The sequence below is a fragment of the Arachis ipaensis genome, chromosome B6, assembly GCF_059453495.1.
Source record: "Arachis ipaensis isolate K30076 ecotype BB chromosome B6, ASM5945349v1, whole genome shotgun sequence".
In the NCBI taxonomy this organism is placed as follows: domain Eukaryota; kingdom Viridiplantae; phylum Streptophyta; class Magnoliopsida; order Fabales; family Fabaceae; genus Arachis; species Arachis ipaensis.
In genome coordinates this window covers 137919658-137939693 of record NC_142441.1, presented here as the reverse complement: position 1 = coordinate 137939693, position 20036 = coordinate 137919658, and the positions used below count along the sequence as shown (strand labels likewise).

Genomic DNA, 20036 nt, shown 5'->3' with positions numbered 1-20036 from the left:
GCAGGTCGGAAAGCCATTGGTAACAAATGAGTTTACAAGATCAAACGAGATAGTAATGATCAGGTAGAACGATATCGTGCAAGATTGGTTGTCAAGGGATATGCTTAGAAAGAAGGTGTTGACTTCAATGAAATATTTTCTCCAGTGGTGAGACTAACTACTATTAGAGTAGTTTTGGCTATGTGTGCTGCATTTGATTTACATCTAGAGCAATTAGATGTAAAGACTGCTTTTCTTTATGGAGAACTTGAAGAAGAGATATATATGCTCCAACCAGAAGGTTTTGAAGAACAAGGAAAAGAAAGCTTGGTTTGCAGGTTAACTAAATCTCTGTACGGTCTAAAGCAGGCGCCAAGGTGTTGGTACAAGAGATTTGATTCTTTCATTATTAGCCTTGGATACAACAGACTTAGTTCAGATCATTGTACTTATTACAAGAGGTCTGGTGATAATGATTTCATCATTCTGCTGTTGTATGTGGATGACATGTTGGTGGTAGGTCCCAACAAAGATCAAATCCAAGAATTGAAGGCACAGTTGGCTAGGGAGTTTGATATGAAAGACTTGGGACCAGCAAACAAGATTTTAGGGATGCAATTCACCGAGACAAAAAGGATAGGAAGATTTGGCTATCGCAAAAAAATTATTTGAAGAAGATCTTGCAACGCTTCAACATGCAAGAATGTAAGCCAATTTCAACCCCACTTCCTATGAATTTTAAATTATCCTCAAGTATGTGCCCTAGTAGTGAAGCAGAGAGGATGGAAATGTCTCGAGTACCGTATGCATCAGCGGTGGGAAGCCTTATGTATGCCATGATCTGTACAAGGCCAGATATTGCTCAAGCAGTTGCGGTGGTAAGTCGATTTATGGCAGATCCGAGTAAAGAGCATTGGAATGTTATTAAGAGGATCTTGAGATACATCAAAGGGACCTCGAATGTTGCATTATATTTTGGAGGATCGGAATTCATTGTCAATGGATATGTCGACTCAGATTTTGCAAGTGATCTTGATAAACGAAAATCTACTACAGGATATGTGTTCATGCTTGCAGGAGGAGCTGTGAGCTGGCTATCTAAATTACAAACTGTTGTAGCTTTATCTACTACAGAAGCTGAATATATGGCAGCTACACAAGCATGCAAGGAAGCTATTTGGATCCAAAGGTTGATAGAAGAACTCAGGCACAAACAACAGAAGATTTCTGTGTATTGTGACAGTCAGAGTGCCTTGCACATTGCAAGGAATCCTACCTTTCATTCAAGAACAAAACACATTGGAGTACAATATCACTTTATTCGGGAAGTAGTAGAAGAAGGAAGTGTTGATATGCAGAAGATTCACACGAAAGATAACCTAGCAGATGCCATGACAAAACCAATCAACACAGAAAAGTTTGAATGGTGTAGATCCTCATACGACCTATAGAATACATGAGCAACATGAATTTTAAAAATTTATCAAAATTAGCTTTAAGTGGGAGATTGTGAAAAAATAGTAAAGCTAATTTTAGAAAATATATAAATAAATAATAACTAAATAAAATGAAAGGTAATAAACAATCTTAGTTTATAACCTTAGAATTTTAATGGTTGAAAAAGAGAAGAATTATATACCTCTAATTAACGGATGGTTCATATTGAAGAGACTCGCCTATAAATTGAGTTTTTCTTTAATTCATTTCAATCAAATCATCCAGATAGAATAACATAATATTTCTTTGAGTAGTTTTCTTCTATATATAGAGAGAGAAATGTGTTCTTCTTTTGTCAAGAGAGAGTGTTATTGTAGTCTCCTTGTGATAGAGAGAAGTTGTAATTCTCAAATAAAATTATTCAATTGTTTCCATATTTTATACAAATTTCTAATTTTTCATCTTTATATTTTGCTGTGTCATTTGTCTGGTACCTAACACTACCTTGTTTCATTGAACAATAGTAGAATGATGTCATTTGTTTTGATTGGACGATAAAAGCAAATGACTAGTTTTCAACCCCTTTACTGGTGGCTCAGTCAACAATGATTCTTGGATGCAAATGTGTGTTTTGATATTGATATTGTGATACTAATATAGAGAGACATTCAGATATTGGGAGCGATCATTTCTGCTGAGAAATTGTAGTTAAATATGATATAAATTTTAAATTAAAAATTAATCATTAGTTTTCGGGTACAATTGTTGATAGTTTCTTCTAATTTTGATGCAGCTCCTGAAGTAGTTGAGAAGCCTGGGGATAATTCATTAGCCAGGCTTAAAATTTTGTATACTCAAGCAAAAGATCTTTCAGATAGTGAAGCACAGTATGTTTATTGTATATGGCTCTGAAGCATTTTATGTAAATGGCATTTTCTTTTCTGTTCACTGATTCATTGTAATCACGAGTATGTATTTTCTAAAACTGGATTGACTCAACTATACTGAGCAGTTCCAGCTTAAACATTTCCATGCCATAATTGATTGTTTCAAATGCATCTTTTTCTTTTTCAAATTAATTTATTGTTGTTGATTGTTGATTTGGTTTTTGGTTTCAGAATTTCCTCTTTACTGATAAACCAACTTGATACACTACTGCCTTCAGGACAAGGTCAACCGCGAAGAAGAATAGGTGTGTCTCAAGTTATTGACACATCAATTTTTTTATTGAAAATGTTGCTTATGTTGTCTTCTTTTTGGTATTTTTGACATATAAAATGTCACGGCCCAAAATGAGCTATGACTGTCGCTCAGGAAAATAATCCTATAGCAAGCCTTATATACTCAAATATAAATTGAATAAGAAAGTTACAAATATTTTACAAGTTCTAAAATAAATAGTTATACATTTTTAACAAAAATTAAAATAATTAAGAATGGTTGGACCCTGCCTGTGTTATATGGAGCATATATACATCTAAGAACTCGTCAACGAATAAGTACTCATTGCAGATTGTTATATCTTGAATAGAGAGTCTCACATAGACAAGTAATTGTTTCTGAAAAATGTTTTTAGAAAAAAAACGGGGTGAGTTTTGCAACTCAGTGACTAGACAATACATCTATAATCGACATGAGACCATATAAACATCATATTAAAATAATTTTAATTAGAAAATAATAATTGATAATAATAAGTTAATCAATAAGGGAGTTCTCATACAGAAATCAAATCAAAAGTCCACACTTGGGCGGCTTCACCTCAATGAGTAGCCCTTTCCTCTCGTGTGTCCTAACAGAATAACAGATCTAACGTGTGGCCTACACGTTAGGCTAGCAACACCCCTGCTAGCTGGGGTCTGAGTTAGATGCATCTAAGTTAACGTCATAACCGCCGTTAACTACGGTTTTCTAATACGAGCCTTCCAAACCAATTCAAAACATATAATTTCAAATACAACAAATCTTTGATCTTTCCAATATATAAGGTATCGAATCAAATCAAATCATATTATACTTTCTCATCAGAATCCTTTCCAATCATACTTTTTTTTAATCAAAACACATTTCAAATATATTTCACAATCTTTAAACTAAGTGAATACCAACAAATACTTCAATGCTTCAAAAACAGATATTCAAGTAAACGCAAACATTTTAGAATAATGCAAAACTTTATCAAAAATATATATGGTCTCAAAAACAGATATTCAAATAAGATCAAACAATTTAAAATAATGCAAGACTTCATCAAAAATATATATGGTCTCATGTATAGTTCCGAAAGTATAAACTTCATAAAAAATGAATTATTTAATTTTAATAAATCAATTATTCTAATCAATTTAAAACCGTTCTAGACAAATATAGTGAGTATAATTCAAAGATCATAATAGATATATGCTATGAAGCACGGATTCTCCTATGGTGCCGGCGTATCCGTGTCGGACACGAATCCGACACCGACACTCGACGGATACTTCAAACGAGCGTATCGGTGACGTGTCTTCTTGCGATACAGAATTTTGGTGAAGCTGTCATGAATCCGAACGAGTACGACCCGATTTTGTGGTTTTATGGCTCAATTAACCGATTTTTTTTTTATTTTAAAATATTTTAAAATAAAAACAAATCAAAATTTAAATTTAAAAATAAAATAATTAATAGAAGCAGAGTTGATGACAATAGTCCAGATCTGAGTGAGGTTTCATATTTATCTTTAGATGAACCAAACATAGAAGTTGTGGTATTTGCGGATGATGGACTTGGAGGAGAAGAAATTGATACATTTTCTATTAGCAAGATGGTAAGAGTAGTTTAAAATTTTTTATTTTTTTAATAATTGCATAATTTTTAGACTTTTTTATGCAACTATATTTCCTCTTATATTTATAATATGATATTTTATTAATTTAATATATTATTTAAATTTTAATTTACAACGTATCCTAAACGTGTCATATCCAATATTTTATAAAAAGAACGTGTCGACGTATCCGTGTCGTGTCGTGTCTGTATCGCGTGTCGTATCGGTGCTTCCTAGGATATATGTCAAAATAATTATAGATGCACAGTCAAACAATTATAAATGTAAAGCCTACTCACAACTTGGTTCCGACCGAAGATACCGAATCGGGAGTGTCAAAATTGGAGGATTGACGTAGAATGGAATGAATGAGCGCAGAATTTGGATTAGGGCAACGACAAGGTGGAGCTGCGATAGTTTGGGTTATTGTCAGGAACGGTTCAGCTCCAGCGGCACCAACAGCTCCATTAGCAACCAAGGTTCACTCGAACGGCAACCGGTGACGAAACATCCCTCTATTCACGATGGCTCCTCTCGCACGTTCTGTTTCTCTCTCTTCGAGCTCTCTCTTCTCTCTCAACAATGGCGACGACGACTTGGCAAGGCGGCAGTTGAAGCTCAACAGTGACGGAGACAAGGCGCAGCGGCTGTCCTTTCTCGTCTCGTCTCTCGTGCTCGTCCCCTCTCTCGGACGCATCTCTCGGTTCTGGCCTCTGATGGCGACGCGACGGCAGCGAGCTGGACGCAGCTGGCGGTGACGTGACGGGACACGAATGGCGAGCTCCAAGCCGGCAGTGACAAGGCATGGCTCTCTCTCTCTCTCTCTCTCCTCGCGTGGTGGCTTGGTGTGGACAGCTCCCTTCTTCCTCCCTTCACTTCTTGCGATCTCCCCTATTCTCTCTTTCCCTTTTCTTTCTTTCTTTTTCCGTGGAGTCTAGGTGTGTGTGTTGTGGGGAAGAGAGTGTGAGGCGAGTGAGAGTGTGTGCGGCGGTGGGAGGTGAGTGAGAGAGTGTGGCTAGGGTTAGAGAAAGAAGAAAATAAAAATCTAGGAGTGGGTCCCACCGGCTTATCTATTTATTTATTTTTTTCTGGCTATTACATAAAATGTTTGTCCGTTGATTTAAGCTTATAGTCTTATACATTATAATTCATCCATAATTAGAAATAGATGCTTCAATATATATATATATATATATAGGCACAGGGTAAATGAATGATTGGCCAATATTATAGAACCATGGCAAGTATCTAAAGCATTAGACCATAGCTTTTCCATGGAAAGGAAAGTATGAAAAAATAAAATGAGAAGAGTGATAATATGTCTTTCAATCAACCAATCTTTGTGGCTTATTATATGTCAAATTTCCCTAGATTTGTTCAAAGAAGTTGCAGATTCTGATTGTATAAGATTTTCTTTTTTCTTTTGTTTCCTTTTTCTTTTCCAGGAAAAGGTAAAAGTCGACTGCTTTGGATACTCATCAATATAGTTGACGTCTCTGCTGCCATTTTCATGAATCTCATATAGTCAAAGCTACAAGAAGGGAGGAAAGGGGCAGGGAGGGAATGTTAACCTGTAACTTTAAATAAAAAGTTGAAGATAGTGTGTTAACTGATCCAATTTTTAATCTATTCCTTTTCTAAATATATGGTGGACGGAGAATGGTTTGGAAAGCTACGTAGGGTTCATCTACAGTGATCAATGATTTAGCATTGCTGCTTAGACAACTTTTAACTCATTAAGCAGAATGCTTTTGCATCCTCTTGTTAACCCTGGATAATTCATGATGATGTATTGCTTCCCCAACATTGTGCTAATGGCATTCAGTTATAGTATGGAGCTTTGCAAGCATGAGAATCAAAATTTGTTAAGATGTAAAAGGGTTCATGAAATACTTCAGTTGATGTTATATATTTTTTTTGCACCTATTTTTGTCTTTAATTACAAACATAAATTGCATTATTATGACTTAAGTTTCAATGAGATGTCATTTCTTTTTTAAAATTTTTGTGCTTACCGTTACTATGTTACAGAAGGTAATGAGCAGAAAAGGAAACGAGTGAAGACCGAGTCAGATATTTCTAGGATGAGCAATCTTAAGGGTGAGCAGGTATGAAGAATTTCCACGGAGTTTAACTGATATAAATCATTGAACATCAATTTCTGTTTTATTTGTTGATAAAATTTATTTTTCTAGTATGATTCATCTGAATGTTGTGTTTCACTAGGTTAATTTGTTCTTGATTCTCACTTCTTAGGTAGCAGCTAGGGTCACACCACGTAATGCTGATAAGGATGAATGGTTTGTTGTTAAAGTGATCCATTTTGATAAGGAATCAAAAGAGTAAGTGTACATTCTTTACCTTAGTTGTCAAGTATTATGTTCAAGCTATAAAAAATCAATTTACATTCAGCTTGCATAATATTAAAATTTGAAAATATATTGCCAGATGGCTTTGATATGATATGCTATATAGTTTAGGATACTATATATCATGAATTAAGCTCTAACAAATGCATATTGAGCTTATTCTAGCCAGTGAAAGAATATTGTTTAATGACAAATTAGGTTATTACAGATTATTAGATTTATAATTTTATATGCTTAGCATAGTTCTACTACCAAATGAACGTATAAACAAGGTTCCTTGTATTTTTATTGTGTTTATTCCTATCTCTGAGTTTTTGTTATAGTAGATAAATTCGTTGATCCTACAATAAATTATGGCATATTGTTTCCCCAGGAGGATAATGTACTATATCTTGTCAAAAAATCTCCCAACTTTCTGAGTATCTGCCAAGGAGTAACTAATATTAAGGTGTTATGTAGTACAACCCTGTTAATATCGGGCTTGGTGATTCTGTTATTTTATTCTCTGATATGCTTGCTGAGCCCCTAATTTGCCTAGATTCAGCCTTTGATTACAGTACAAAGGTCAATCATGAGCTTGATGTTAACTTGAGTCTGCTTGGCTGTACTTAATTGAATGAGTTGTTATTTGACCATCTTTAAGTTGTTGGAAGACGTTACATTTCTCGGTGTTAGTTGCTATTTCTTGTGTCTATCTGGTTTCAAATTGTTGATGCAGAGAATAGTACCAGTGGGACATTCAATCTTTTTGTAATTGCCCTTATCACCATCATTTTGTTGTTTGCTGAATCTTTCGCAACATGATTTTACAGAGTTGAAGTTCTAGATGAAGAACCTGGTGATGATGAAGAGGGAAGCGGCCAAAGGTAACCTAAGAGAAACTGTTTTGTTTTGTTTTTAAATCGTGTGAATACCATATTTTTGTCTTAACATATCTAATAACTAATATAGTATATATTTGCATCAATAAGGACTAGATTGCATAAGAAAATAAAAAATATTCTGCACCAATTAGAAAAAGATTGCATTAAAATATAAATATAGAAAAAAAATTCTGCAGCAATTTTCATTTTTTTTCTTGAGGCACGATGCCTCTTTCTTTTTTCAGTCTTTTGTACTTTTTTTTGCTCTCTTTTTCCAATGCCCACCGTGATCCCTTCTCTTATTTCTTTTGTGATTTAGGTCCTTATTTGCTTTTCTTTTCATCATATTTTGTTTTCAAAAAGTATACAGAAAAATTCCGAAGTTTAAACCTTTTAATAAAATCCATCAACATATGATTTTTCCAATTTTTAAAAGAAATACATTGGTTTTGATAGTGTTCTGATAGTGTCCTGTTTGTGTTGCTTTTAACCTTAACATGGGTTCTTTTCTGCTCCATTCAGACAATACAAGCTTCCCATGGGAAATATAATTCCTTTCCCAAAGAGCAATGATCCTTCAGGTGCTTCGGATTTTCCGCCAGGCTCACATGTTTTGGCGGTCTATCCAGGAACTACTGCACTTTACAAAGCAACAGTTGTACATGGCCATCGCAAGGTAATGGTTTCTTTGTTTCCATGTCAAAGGGATTATTTCTTGTTTTTTTGTCTAACTTCCAGTGAGTTGTAGTGTTTATAATTCCTTTTTAGATAGAATTCTGTTGATGCTGACATGCTACTGAGTACTAACCAGCAATATTGTGCATGTTCTGGGGCAATCTTTTTCATTTCACACTTGTGCAGAGGAAGACAGACGAGTAAGTATAGACTTTATGGAATATGTAATTCTTTAGTTCTAAATAGTAAATATAAATTTTGGTAGGAAATCATTTGGCACTATATCTTGGCAAGCATTCATATTTATTATCCCCCTTTGGTGGGGTCGGTAACTATAAACAATGGACATGCATCTGAGAGTTCATTTTGTGTGTAAAATAAGATAGGAAAAAGACAAGAATAAGAAGAAAACAGCATTTGATAGCATGAGGCTGGTTCAAATTTCAACACCATATATATATATTTTTTCTTTTTTTTTTTCCCTTGACAAGAATACTATATGTTTAGTCTTTGGTATTTTACTGCATAATATAATATTATCGAAGTTGTATTTGTTCTAATTATTTAAGTATAAGTTCATACCAAATTTATTATTTTATTATTTTTATTTCCAATTATAATTGATATAAGATTTTATTAATTTTTCTTCTGTACTCTTATAATTTATATTATTGATTATTTTACACTTTTATAAATTACCAAAATTGAAAGAGTACAATACTTTCTAAGTTATTCTTAATCTTACACGTACTCATCATCTTCACCTTTTATGTAAAATGAAAAGAAAGAAAATGTGCTAAATTAATTAGACATAGTTATTAGCATTGAAAATTTGAAATATGATTTGTTGACTTCAAGTTTGCAATGATCTATTAATATTGAAATAGTACAATATTTAGTATTGAAATATTATTGATTTGTTGAAGTATTCACTCCTCAACTGCACTATTGACTATTGTGTTGTCACTGTGTTATGGTTGTTAACTTCTGACGTGTTTGGCAGCTATGTGTTGGAATTTGATGATGATGAAGAAGATGGGTCTTTGCCTGAAAGGACGGTTCCCTTCCACAAGGTGGTTGCTCTGCCAGAGGGTCATCGCCAATGAATTTAAGCAATTTAGGGTTGGTTTGTGAGTTGGGTTAAAAAGGGAGAAAATGAAAGGTTTGTAATGTAAATTTTAGACTAAATGCTCCGAACTCCAAACCCAAACTTATGAACAACCCTTATAGTTTGTGTATAAAGTAGGAATGGCGTTGTTGCTTTACGTGCTGGTTGTGTAATATGATTTGTTATGTTCTCATTTTTGTGTAATGATCACTTACTAATATACGTTTGAATGGGAAAAAGATTTTTTTAAGTGAGGAGATTGTAAAGTGATAAAATGAGTAATTTAATTAATTACTATTGAATTTGTAAATTTTATTATATGAGTTTTATTATTTTAATTTGAGAGTGATAATATATTTAATTTTTTTATTTTACCAACTTCACTTCAGCAGAATTTGTTCGAGAAGAATGAATTGTATTTTATTTGTGCTGCTATTGCAATGAAAATATCTAAAATATAGTTGGTGAAAGCTTTATAATCTTTAATGAAGTAGCTTTTCTAAAGATTTTAAATTTTAGATAATAGTCAATGCAGTTTGCACATGTCAATTTAATTTTGAGTAATACTAGAGGGTTATTAGGGTTAATTACTTTTTTCGTCCCTAAGGTCTGGAGCGAAAATCAAATTCGTCTCCAACCTTTTTTTGTTATTAAAATCATTCTCAACGCTCAAAAACGTTTTAAAATCATCCTTCCTTCCATTAAACAAAATTTTCGAACACATTTGCCCTTTTCATTGTTACTGGTAGTTGAAGCATTTAATGACTAAAAAAAAATTGTTTTTTCTATAACTGGTTAGAGAGGGTGGGATTAAATCAAAATCTCACCCCCAACCAACGTAATCGAGCGGCTGCTAGGGTTCGCGAAGCTGGGTGGAGCCATGGTTGCCGAGAGCTCACGGTCATCTGCGCAGAAGATGGAGCTTCTCTGTGGACATGGTGAGAGACCGTGCTAAGAATTTCGGGAACGAAGAACAACCATGGGCGAGGATTTCAAGGCTGTGTCTGCTATGAGGTTCGTTTTTTAAATTTTTGTTCGTGATTGATGGCAATGTTTTCTTTTTTCTGGGTACTGACTCTGGTGGGATGCTGTAGATTAAAGAAGAGTGTGAGTTCTTCCGATGGACAGACCCAGAAGCAGAGAGTGAAGATCCGCAGGTTGCAAGGATGAAGAGGAAAGTTGCAGCCCTGAAAGTAAAAGTGAGGGACATTGAGTGGAAGTTCAAGGTTGCTGCAGTGTTGGGCACGGTTGGATGGGTTGGTTTAGTTTTGTTCTGGTTGAATCAGAAGCAGGGGCTACCTTGTGTAATGCCACTGAAATATGCCTGTTGGATCTCTTTTTACCTCTAGTTGCAGATTGCATAGCAGGTTGTGATGAGTACCTCTGAATCTGTCTCCTCCTAGACAAGTGGGACTGGCTGCTGTCCTCAACTTTATTTGGTCCTCTCTTCCTCTTCTTGACTGGTCTGTGGCTAGGCTTTCGATAGGGAGGTGGCATCACATCATCAAAGTTCGTCTTCTCCTACAAATCTGGGCCATTTATAGGGTTGATCACCAAATCATAGCATTTGACATAGACAGGCTTCTTGTAGCAATCATCCCCCTTCTTGTTTGCATTGCATATGTTGTTACAGTGTCTTTGAATTCCTCTCTTGAAGCATATATAGTTCCAACCTCCCATTTATAACTTGTCATGTCTTTAATATCTTTGTGAATCAGATACCGAGTAGCTTCATCGTTATCATTATCCTGTCTGTCCTCCTTATCTGAACCACCACCAACTTCATAATCCAAATCCACTTCATCACTATTGAAGCCTTCCTCATCACTGAAATCACCGTTCACAACTCCTTTGCCTTTATCAACCCGATCACTATCCGTAGCACCTCTAAGTTCCTCAAACCCACTCTCATCATCGTACTCCTCTTCACTATCTGTAAACTGAATATCATCTGCACTGTCAATCTCAAGATCAGACGGAATAAACTCCGTATCATCGCTATCATCGTCACTGTTCGATTCAACCCGTGCATTTTCAGCCTCTACATCCGGGTACAATTTATCTCCTTCATTAACCTGTTCCGCATTGTCCCTTTCCACCTGTTGACCCTGTTCACTCTCAAAAACCACCAATTGTTTCCTAGTATTTTTTCTGTTTGGCCCTGTTCACCCTATCCTCCGATATCAATATACCCTACTTCAGGAAAACCTTCAACATCCTCAACCTTATACACCACAAAAAGCTCAACATGACTCCTTAACTCCATTATTCTACACATCTCAAGTGCATCTCTGTCACCCGCAAATAACTTTAGATCCTTCTCTAACCACTCAGAACTTGGATCCTTATACCACAAAGCTGAAATGTTTTTCTTTGTGTGCCCAAACTGTCTCACCTCAGCATATGCCTCAAATACAGACCAGCAATCACTCTCAACATCTTCGATCAATGTCTTTTCTCCCCCTATATACTTCAATGTTCCATTGTCATATCCAAATCGCCCCCATGGTAGACACTCAGGTTAAAGGTTCCCATCCCTTAAAACAAAAAAAAAAAACAAAAAACCATAAATCAAACCCTACCAGTTTTTGAAAACTACCGAAACCAATGGTGCATACATACCTGATTCGAGATGACTACAGCGGAACGACCTCCTCCCACACTCTTGCCAATGCAATCCAAATGCAATAACGTTACTCCTTAGGTGACGACGAACCTCTGTTAGGGTATCATTGAAGGTGAAAGATCAGTTTCTAAGTGTACAACGTAAATCAGACACTGAAGCCCTTTTGCGGGAAGAAAACGAAGCGTTAAAGGCTTCAGGGGCAAAGGTGTCCGAAAATTTTGTTTAATGGAGGGAATGATGATTTTAAAGCATTTTTTAGCATTGGGAATGATTTTAATAACAAAAAAGGTCGGGGACGAATTTGATTTTTGCCCCAGACCTTAAGGACGAAAAAAGTACTTAACCCTAAAATTTATTATTTTTAGTTATCAGTTACTTATTAATGTTTAAAACAATAGGATAAAATATGTTGTTAGATTATTGGAATAAATATACTAGACTAAAAAAATTAAGTTAATAACTAAAAATAATAAATTTTGATGGTTCTCTAATATTTTTCTTTAATCTTTGAAAGATTGAGTGTCTCAAATTGATTCTTGAATAAAAAATTAGATGGATTTTTTATTAATTAAATGATGATATATAATATAATTATTTTGTAACATATTATTATGGAAAGATTAATTTGACTTATGATGGTTTTCAGTGGCTAAGAGAAGGGGGGGTTGAATCTTAGCCCCCTTTTTTTGCTCAGTAACACTTGCTGGTCCTTAGGAGACTCTCGTCCCTAGCCACGAGACTTTTCTTTTTGTCTCGTCACTTGGCACGAGACTTTTATTTTTGTCTCGTCACTTGACACGAGATATTTTCGGTTTTAGCTCCTGTGCAGTAGAAACAGAAATAGAGTAGAGATGAGAGAAAATTGCACCCTGATATATCCTGGTTCAGCTGCTAAGTGCAGTGCAGCCTACATCCAGTCTCCATCACAACCATGATGGAATTTCACTATAATCTTCTTGATTACAATCTATAAAGTGCTAACCCAACTTACAAGGGGATTCCCACAGAATCATGAAACACAACATAGATGAACAAAGGAACTCTAAGGACATCTATGGCTTTTTCTTTTGATTTTGCACTCTTTGCCTTTTTCCGCTCTATGGCTTTTTTATACAAACCTCACTGTTTGCCTTTTTCCATGAGACTTAAGACATGACAAAATTAAATAGAAAAATACTAAACAAAATACATTGAAGGAGAAGAGAAAACTGTTAGCTCAGGTAGCTCTGAGAACACTGTGCCTTGCACTCTCAAACTTTCTCCTTGCTCCAAATAGTGGCTGTTCTCTCTTTTTATAGAAGAGGGAAGCCTCCACTTTTGAAGCCAAAAACCAAGCCAACTTCTTCTTCTCCAAGTAACAAAACCGGTTCGGCCAGAGAGAGAGAAGAGATAATCCATGCAAAACCCAACATGCAATTATCTCTAGTCCTTCCTTGGTCATCACTCTTCATCAATCCGAGCGCTCCATCCTTGGCTTGCTCTCCAAGATGGATTTCTGGCCCTTGATGCTTCATGATGATGATGGCTTCTTCTGCTCCACTTTTGCTTCCTCTCTCATGTAGCCACCCTAGCTACCTTCTGTGATGAGTGAACCCAAAAGCAGTGACAAGCCATCTCCTCCAAGATCTTCTCTTTGCTGGCCGAATCTCCTTCAACCATTTTTGGTATGGAGAAGCCAAGATCTCATCACAGAATCTTACTACAAGTGATAAGAATCTCAGCCACTACATTTTTTATGTTTTCTTGCCATCATTGTGATGGTCTTTTGGCGTGCCTTTTCTTCTTTTCAATAGCTCAATGTAGCTTCCATGGTTTGCTGGGTATTGTCCGAAAAGAGAAGAAAGAAAGAATGAATGAAAGAGAAGAAACAAATGAAAGAGAAGTAATTAAATGAAGTTAAACAATTAAGTAGAAAAAGTTGCTTTTACTTCCCTTGCTTGAGTGGCGTGCTGCACAAAGTAAATCAATCATGTCACTCATAATCTCTCTCATAGTTCTCATGCAATTAATGAAAATTGAGTGAATTTGAAATCCATCATGTGACAAGCTTTGAGATCCGTTAGAAGACATAAGGCAAATGATAATATTTGCTTTCCTGATGAATTATTTTCGGATCAAGCATGAGAAACAATTTTGGGCTTGGAGCATTGAAAATCATTCTAGCCCAAGTAACATAACAATCAATTCAGCCTTATAACATAAGAAACATTAATCAAGGCTGAGTGTAATTTTGATTTGGGCTTGCACCAGAATTCTTTTTATTTTCGGCCCAATTAAACAAAATATGGTTTCAGCCACTATGATCACAATAATTTGGCATCAAGGCTGAATGAGAATTATTCCAATGGGCTTGCTTAAATATTATTTTGTTCGGCCGATAAAGAATTCTGCACAGCAAAAATTATTATAATTAACATAATTTAATCACAAATAATTTAATAATTTTGCTGTTAATAATGTTTGATTATCATCAATTTAAATTAGAGTTTTCCAAACTCATCAACTTATTTTTATATTTTATTTTATTTTTTAGGTATTAATTTCATAATTTGAGATATTTAATATTTTAAAAGCTAAATTAATGAACTTGTGATCTTTTAGACATTATTTTGACTATTAGCCCTTTTAAATTTCTATTTTACGTTGCATGAGTTTTTAATTTCTAACACCAGAGAGGCGAAGAAATTTTAAACAGACCGCACCATAATCAGAACAAATACAGTAACATGAAAAAGTTTGTACCTGTAAAAAAAAGCATGAAGATAAATTATATCTCATGTTATTATTCAGGTATACTTAAGTGAAAAAGACCCCACCTACCCTAACAGAGATGGATTTATTAATAATTTAATATAGCTGTGTGGGGCTGTGGGCAATTGTCTCCATTAAAATTTTGTAAAAATATTAGAAAGTACATATATATAGTTGTATACTAGTATATATATGCCCATATTATGAAATTTACAGCATCCATGCCTATAACTAACACTAAAACACATGGTAATAGTATTATCTCTACAAATACATGCTACACTCCTACAAGCGTGACCCATAAAGCTTTTCACATGCATATTACACATTCCACGTGTTGGATTTTTGGGTTCCCTTCCTATGTGGAGAAAAAGTTCAAATACTAGTATCCAAATTCATGAATAGTTGAAGTGGCTGAGGTGAGTTAGGGTTGAAAGAGAGAGAGGTCATTTTGAAAGGAGAACACCAAATACTAGAGAGAAAAGAAGAGAGAAAGTTATTTTCGCACATACACAAAGCTGTCTCTGTAAATTGGTCGCTGCAGATTCGTTAACCGTTGGATCGAGCTCAAATTTGAACAGTGTGTTCTACATATCTGGTTCTTTGATTTCACCATTCAGATCTTTGATTCAATGTCTAGCTGGAGATATTTGGCCACACACAGTAGCTCTGTTTTTGTGGTATTTTCATCTTCTTGTTCTTGTTTTGTAAGTTTTGAAGCTTGGGTTGTTTGGCATTTTGTATGCACGTTTTGTGCAGCAATTTGTGACTCTCTTGTACCCTATTTTTCATCATAGTGAAGCAATATCCTGGCCTTGGTAACTCGTGGTTTTTACTTCTCTCATTGAGGAGGTTTTTCACATTAAAAATCTTGGTGTGTTAGCTTGTTTCTAATTTCTGGTTTATATGATTTTTCCGCTGCTATTGGGTATTATTGTGCTGGTGTTAATACTTGTTGTGAGTGGATATTGTTGCTCCTCTAATTCTTGCAAGTAGAAAATTGTGTGTTTTATTCTTATTAATTGGTATCAGAGCTCAGTTTTGGGTATTTGGTTATAACTTGCTTGAAAGATGGAAGCAAATAATTCTACTAGGATGATAAGTTTGAATGGCACTAATTACTATCTATGGAAAGGCAAAATGAAAGATTTTTTGTTTGTCAAAAATCTACATTTACCCGTATTTTCTACACAAAAACCAGAATCTAAAACAGATGAAGAATGGGAGTTTGAACACCAACAAGTTTGTGGTTTTATTAGGCAATGGGTGGATAATAATGTTTACAATCACATTGCTAATGAGACTCGTGCTAGGGCTTTGTGGAATCAAATTGAATCCTTGTATGCTTCCAAGTCTGGCAATAATAAATTGTACTTGTTGAATATGTTGATGAATTTGAGTTACAAGGATGGGTCACAAGTATTAGATCACTTGAATGCATTTCAAGGGGTTCTGGATTAGTTGTCAAGCATGGGAATCAAGTTTGAAGATGAGATTCAAGGATTGTGGTTGCTAAATACTCTACCAGATTCTTGAGAGACATTTCGTATCTCTCTTACTAATTCTGCTCCGAATGGTAAAGTGAGCATGCAACTTGTTAAAGGTGGCATTTTAAATGAAGAGATGAGAAGGAGGACACAGAATTCTTCGTCACACTCTGAAATGTTAGTCACTGCAACCAGGAGAAGAAATCAGAATAGAGTTCAAAAGGATAGAGGTAAAAGCAGGAGCAAATCCAAGGGAAGATACAAGAATGTTGAGTGTCACTACTGTCACAAAATGGGTCACGTTAAAAAATATTGCTATCTTTGGAAAAAGGAAAACAAAGATAAGCAAGAAAAGAAGGATGATAGTGGTAATGATCGTGTATTTTCTATTTCAGATGATCTTCTTACTGTTGATATTGCTGATTATGAGTACAAGGTCAATCTTGTTTCTGATGATGAGTTCAGCTGGGTAATTGATAGTGGCGCCTCAATACATGTTACACCGAAGAAGGAGTTCTTCACTTCTTATACTCCAGGTAATTTTGGAGTGCTTAAGATGGGTAATGATGGCTTGGCCAAGGTTATTGGTGTAGGAGATGTTTGTCTTGAGACTAATATGGGAATGAAGCTGCTACTCAAAGATGTTAGATACGCTCCAGATGTTCGCTTGAATTTGGTTTCAGTTAAAAGGCTTGATAATGAAGGCTTTGTAAACACTTTCGGCTTTGGACAATGGAAGCTTACTAAAGGTAACTTAGTGGTGGCTCGGGAAAAAGGTACTTCAAGTTTTTATGTGATGCATGTCATGATTGCAAAAGGTAGTGTGAATGAGATTGAAAGTAAAGAAGTTTGTAGCTTGTGGCACAGACGCCTTGGTCATATTAGTGAAAAAGGACTTAATTATTTAGCTCGAAAAGATGCTCTTTCAAGTTTGAAGAATGCAGAGTTGGAGAAACGTTCTCATTGCATGCTGGCAAACAAAGAAGATTATCCTTCAAGAAGCATCAACCTTCAAAAAAATCAGACTTCTTGAAATTGGTGCACTCCGATATTTGTGGTCCTTTGAAGGTACGGTCTTTTAGCAGAGCTATTTACTTTATTACTTTATTGATGATTATTCAAGAAACCTTTGGACTTATGCTTTGAAAACAAAGAATCAAGCTTTGGAAAAGTTCAAACAATTCCAAGTTTCGGTTGAGAGGCAAACAGGTAAAAAGCTTAAATGTATTCGCACTGATAATGGTGGTGAGTATTGTGGACCATTTGATGTGTATTGCAAGCAGCAAGGCATTAGGCATGAAAAGACACCTCCTAAAACACCTCAGTTGAATGGTTTGGCAGAAAGGATGAATAGAACGTTGATTGAAAGAGTTAGGTGTATGCTTACTGAAGCTAAGCTACCTAAAGTCTTTTGGGGTGAAGTGCTACTTACAGCGGCTCATATGATTAATCTGAGTCCTACAATTGCTTTGGAAAATGATGTTCCGAATCATGTTTGGTCGGCAAAGATGTCTCGTATGGTCACTTGAGAGTCTTTGGATGCAAAGCATTTGTTCATGTTCCAAAGGACGAGAGGTCCAAGTTGGATGTGAAGACAAGGCAGTGCATTTTTATTGGATATAGTCAAGATGAGTTTGGTTACAAGCTTTATGATCTAGTTGAAAAGAAGCTTGTAAGAAGCCGTGATGTAGAGTTTATTGAAGACCAGACCATTGAGGACATTGATAAGGCAAAGAAGAGTCAATCACAAGAGAGCAGTGACGTGACTGATGTAGATCCAATTCAACCTTCTTCTTTGTCAGAACTAGCAGAGAATCAAGATCAGGAGCATATGCAGCAAAATGAGCCTTTGGTTCTTGATGACCAGGAGATGGGAGATCCAATTGATGGTCCAGTTGATGATGATGCTGATAATCAACCTGAGCTACCTGAAGATCCACCAGGTTTCTATCCTAGGAGGTCTACTAGAGAGCGACGACCTTCAACGAGGTATCCTTCTAGTGAGTATGTAAGTATGTAACATTTACTGATGGATATGTGACCTTGACTGATGGGGGAGAACCTGAATGTTATGCGGAAGCTATGGAAGGTGACGACAATAAGAAATGGTTTGATGCAATGTAGGATGAAATGAAAATCTTGTATGATAATCAAACATTTGAGCTTGTGAAGTTGCCAAAAGAAAAGAAAGCTTTGCAAAACAGATGTGTTTATAGGTTGAAGCATGAAGAAAATTCTCAGTGTCCAAGGTACAAGGTTAGATTGGTAGTTAAGGGCTACAGGCATAAAAAGGGAGTTGACTATAATGAAATCTTTTCACCGGTTGTGAGAAGATCTTCTATTAAGACTGTTTTGAGTTTGGCTGCAAGTCTTGATTTAGAAATAGAGCAGATGGATGTGAAAACTGCTTTCCTTCATGGTGATCTTAAAGATGAAATTTACATGGAACAACCTGAAGGCTTCATGGTAAACGGCAAAGAGGATCATGTTTGCAAACTGAAGAAGAGCTTGTATGGCTTGAAGCAAGCTCCAAGACAATGGTACAAAAAGTTCGAGTCTGTTATGACAGAACAAGGCTACAAGAAGACTACTTCTGATCATTGTGTATTTGTTAAACATTTTGTTAGTAATGATTTTATTATCCTTTTGATATATGTTGATGACATGCTTATTGTTGGTCAGAATGCTTCTAGGATTGATATGTTGAAGAAGCAACTTGCAATGTCATTTGCAATGAAGGACCTTGGGCCGGCAAAGGAGATTCTTAGTATAAGAATCGAGCGTGATAGAAAGGAGAAGAAACTTTGGTTGTCACAGGAGAAATACATAGAGGCCGAGTTTATTGCCATTATCGAAGCGTGCAATGAGATGTTTTGGATGAAGAAATTCTTGAAAGAACTCGGGTTTAATCAAGGGAGGTATGTGTTGTTTTGTGATAGTCAAAGTGCTATACATCTTGGTAAAAACTCTACTTTTCATTCTCGATCCAAACATATTGATGTGAGGTATCATTGGATACGTGATGTTTTGGATGCTGAGTTGTTAAAACTTAAAAAGGTTCATACTGATGAGAATGGTTTTGATATGATGACCAAGGCATTACTAAGATGGAAGTTTGAAGTTTGTTGCTTAATCGTCGGATTGGCGGTTACCTCCATATAGTCGTGAGGAGGAGATTTGTTGGGTTTTTGGGCTCCCTTCCTATGTGGAGAAAAAATCCAAATGCTAGTATCCAAGCCCATGAATAGTTGAAGTGGCTGAGGTGAGTTAGGGTTGAGAGGGAGAGGTCATTTTGAAAAGAGAACACCAAACACTAGAGAGAAAAGAAGAGAGAAAGTTATTTTCGAACATACACAAAGCTGTCTCTATAAATTAGTAGTTGCAGATTCGTTAACCGTTGGATCAAGCTCAAATTTGGACAGTGTGTTTTATACATTTGGTTCTTTGATTTCACCGTTAGGATCTTTGATTCAATGTCTGTAGCTGGAGATATTTGGCCACGCACAGTAGCTCTGTTTTTGTGGTATTTTCATCTTCTTGTTCTTGTTTTGTAAGCTTTGAAGCTTGGGTTGTTTGGCTTGTTGTAAGCACGTTTTGTGCAGTAATTTGTGACTCTCTTGTACCCTATTTTTCATCATAGTGAAGCTATATCCTGGTCTTGGTGACTCGTGGTTTTTACTTCTCTCATTGAGGTTTTCCACGTTAAAAATATTGGTGTGTTAGCTTGTTTCTAATTTCTAGTTTATGTGATTTTTCCGCTGCTATTGGGTATTATTGTGCTGGTGTTAATACTTGTTGTCAGTGGATATTGTTGTTCCTCTAATTCTTGCAAGTAGGAAATTGTGTGTTTTATTCCTATTATCATGAGAAAATGAATGAATAATGTAGTGTAAAAATGAATTCTGATGTGAAGAAGAGAAAAAAAAAATGAAGAA

At 35.6% G+C, this 20036-nt stretch overlaps 1 protein-coding gene across 1 annotated transcript; it reads left to right on the top strand.

Annotated features, from left to right (window-relative positions):
* The first annotated feature begins 2038 nt into the window (after positions 1–2038).
* LOC107647472 (SAGA-associated factor 29 homolog A-like) lies at positions 2039–9487 on the top strand. Its single transcript, XM_088491043.1, has 9 exons — positions 2039–2061; positions 2166–2303; positions 2535–2608; positions 6254–6330; positions 6479–6564; positions 7404–7457; positions 7977–8130; positions 8316–8329; positions 9133–9487. The coding sequence occupies exons 1-9, from the start codon at positions 2039–2041 to the stop codon at positions 9233–9235; spliced, it is 723 nt and encodes a 240-aa protein (XP_088347169.1). The 3' UTR covers positions 9236–9487.
* Positions 9488–20036: the final 10549 nt, after the last annotated feature.

Coding starts and splice junctions, on each gene's coding strand:
- LOC107647472 (XM_088491043.1), top strand. CDS start 2,039: ATGTGTGTTTTGATATTGATATT. Junction 2,609..6,253: donor TCAACCGCGAAGAAGAATAG/GTGTGTCTCAAG, acceptor ACTATGTTACAG/AAGGTAATGAGCAGAAAAGG. Junction 7,458..7,976: donor GAAGAGGGAAGCGGCCAAAG/GTAACCTAAGAG, acceptor TGCTCCATTCAG/ACAATACAAGCTTCCCATGG.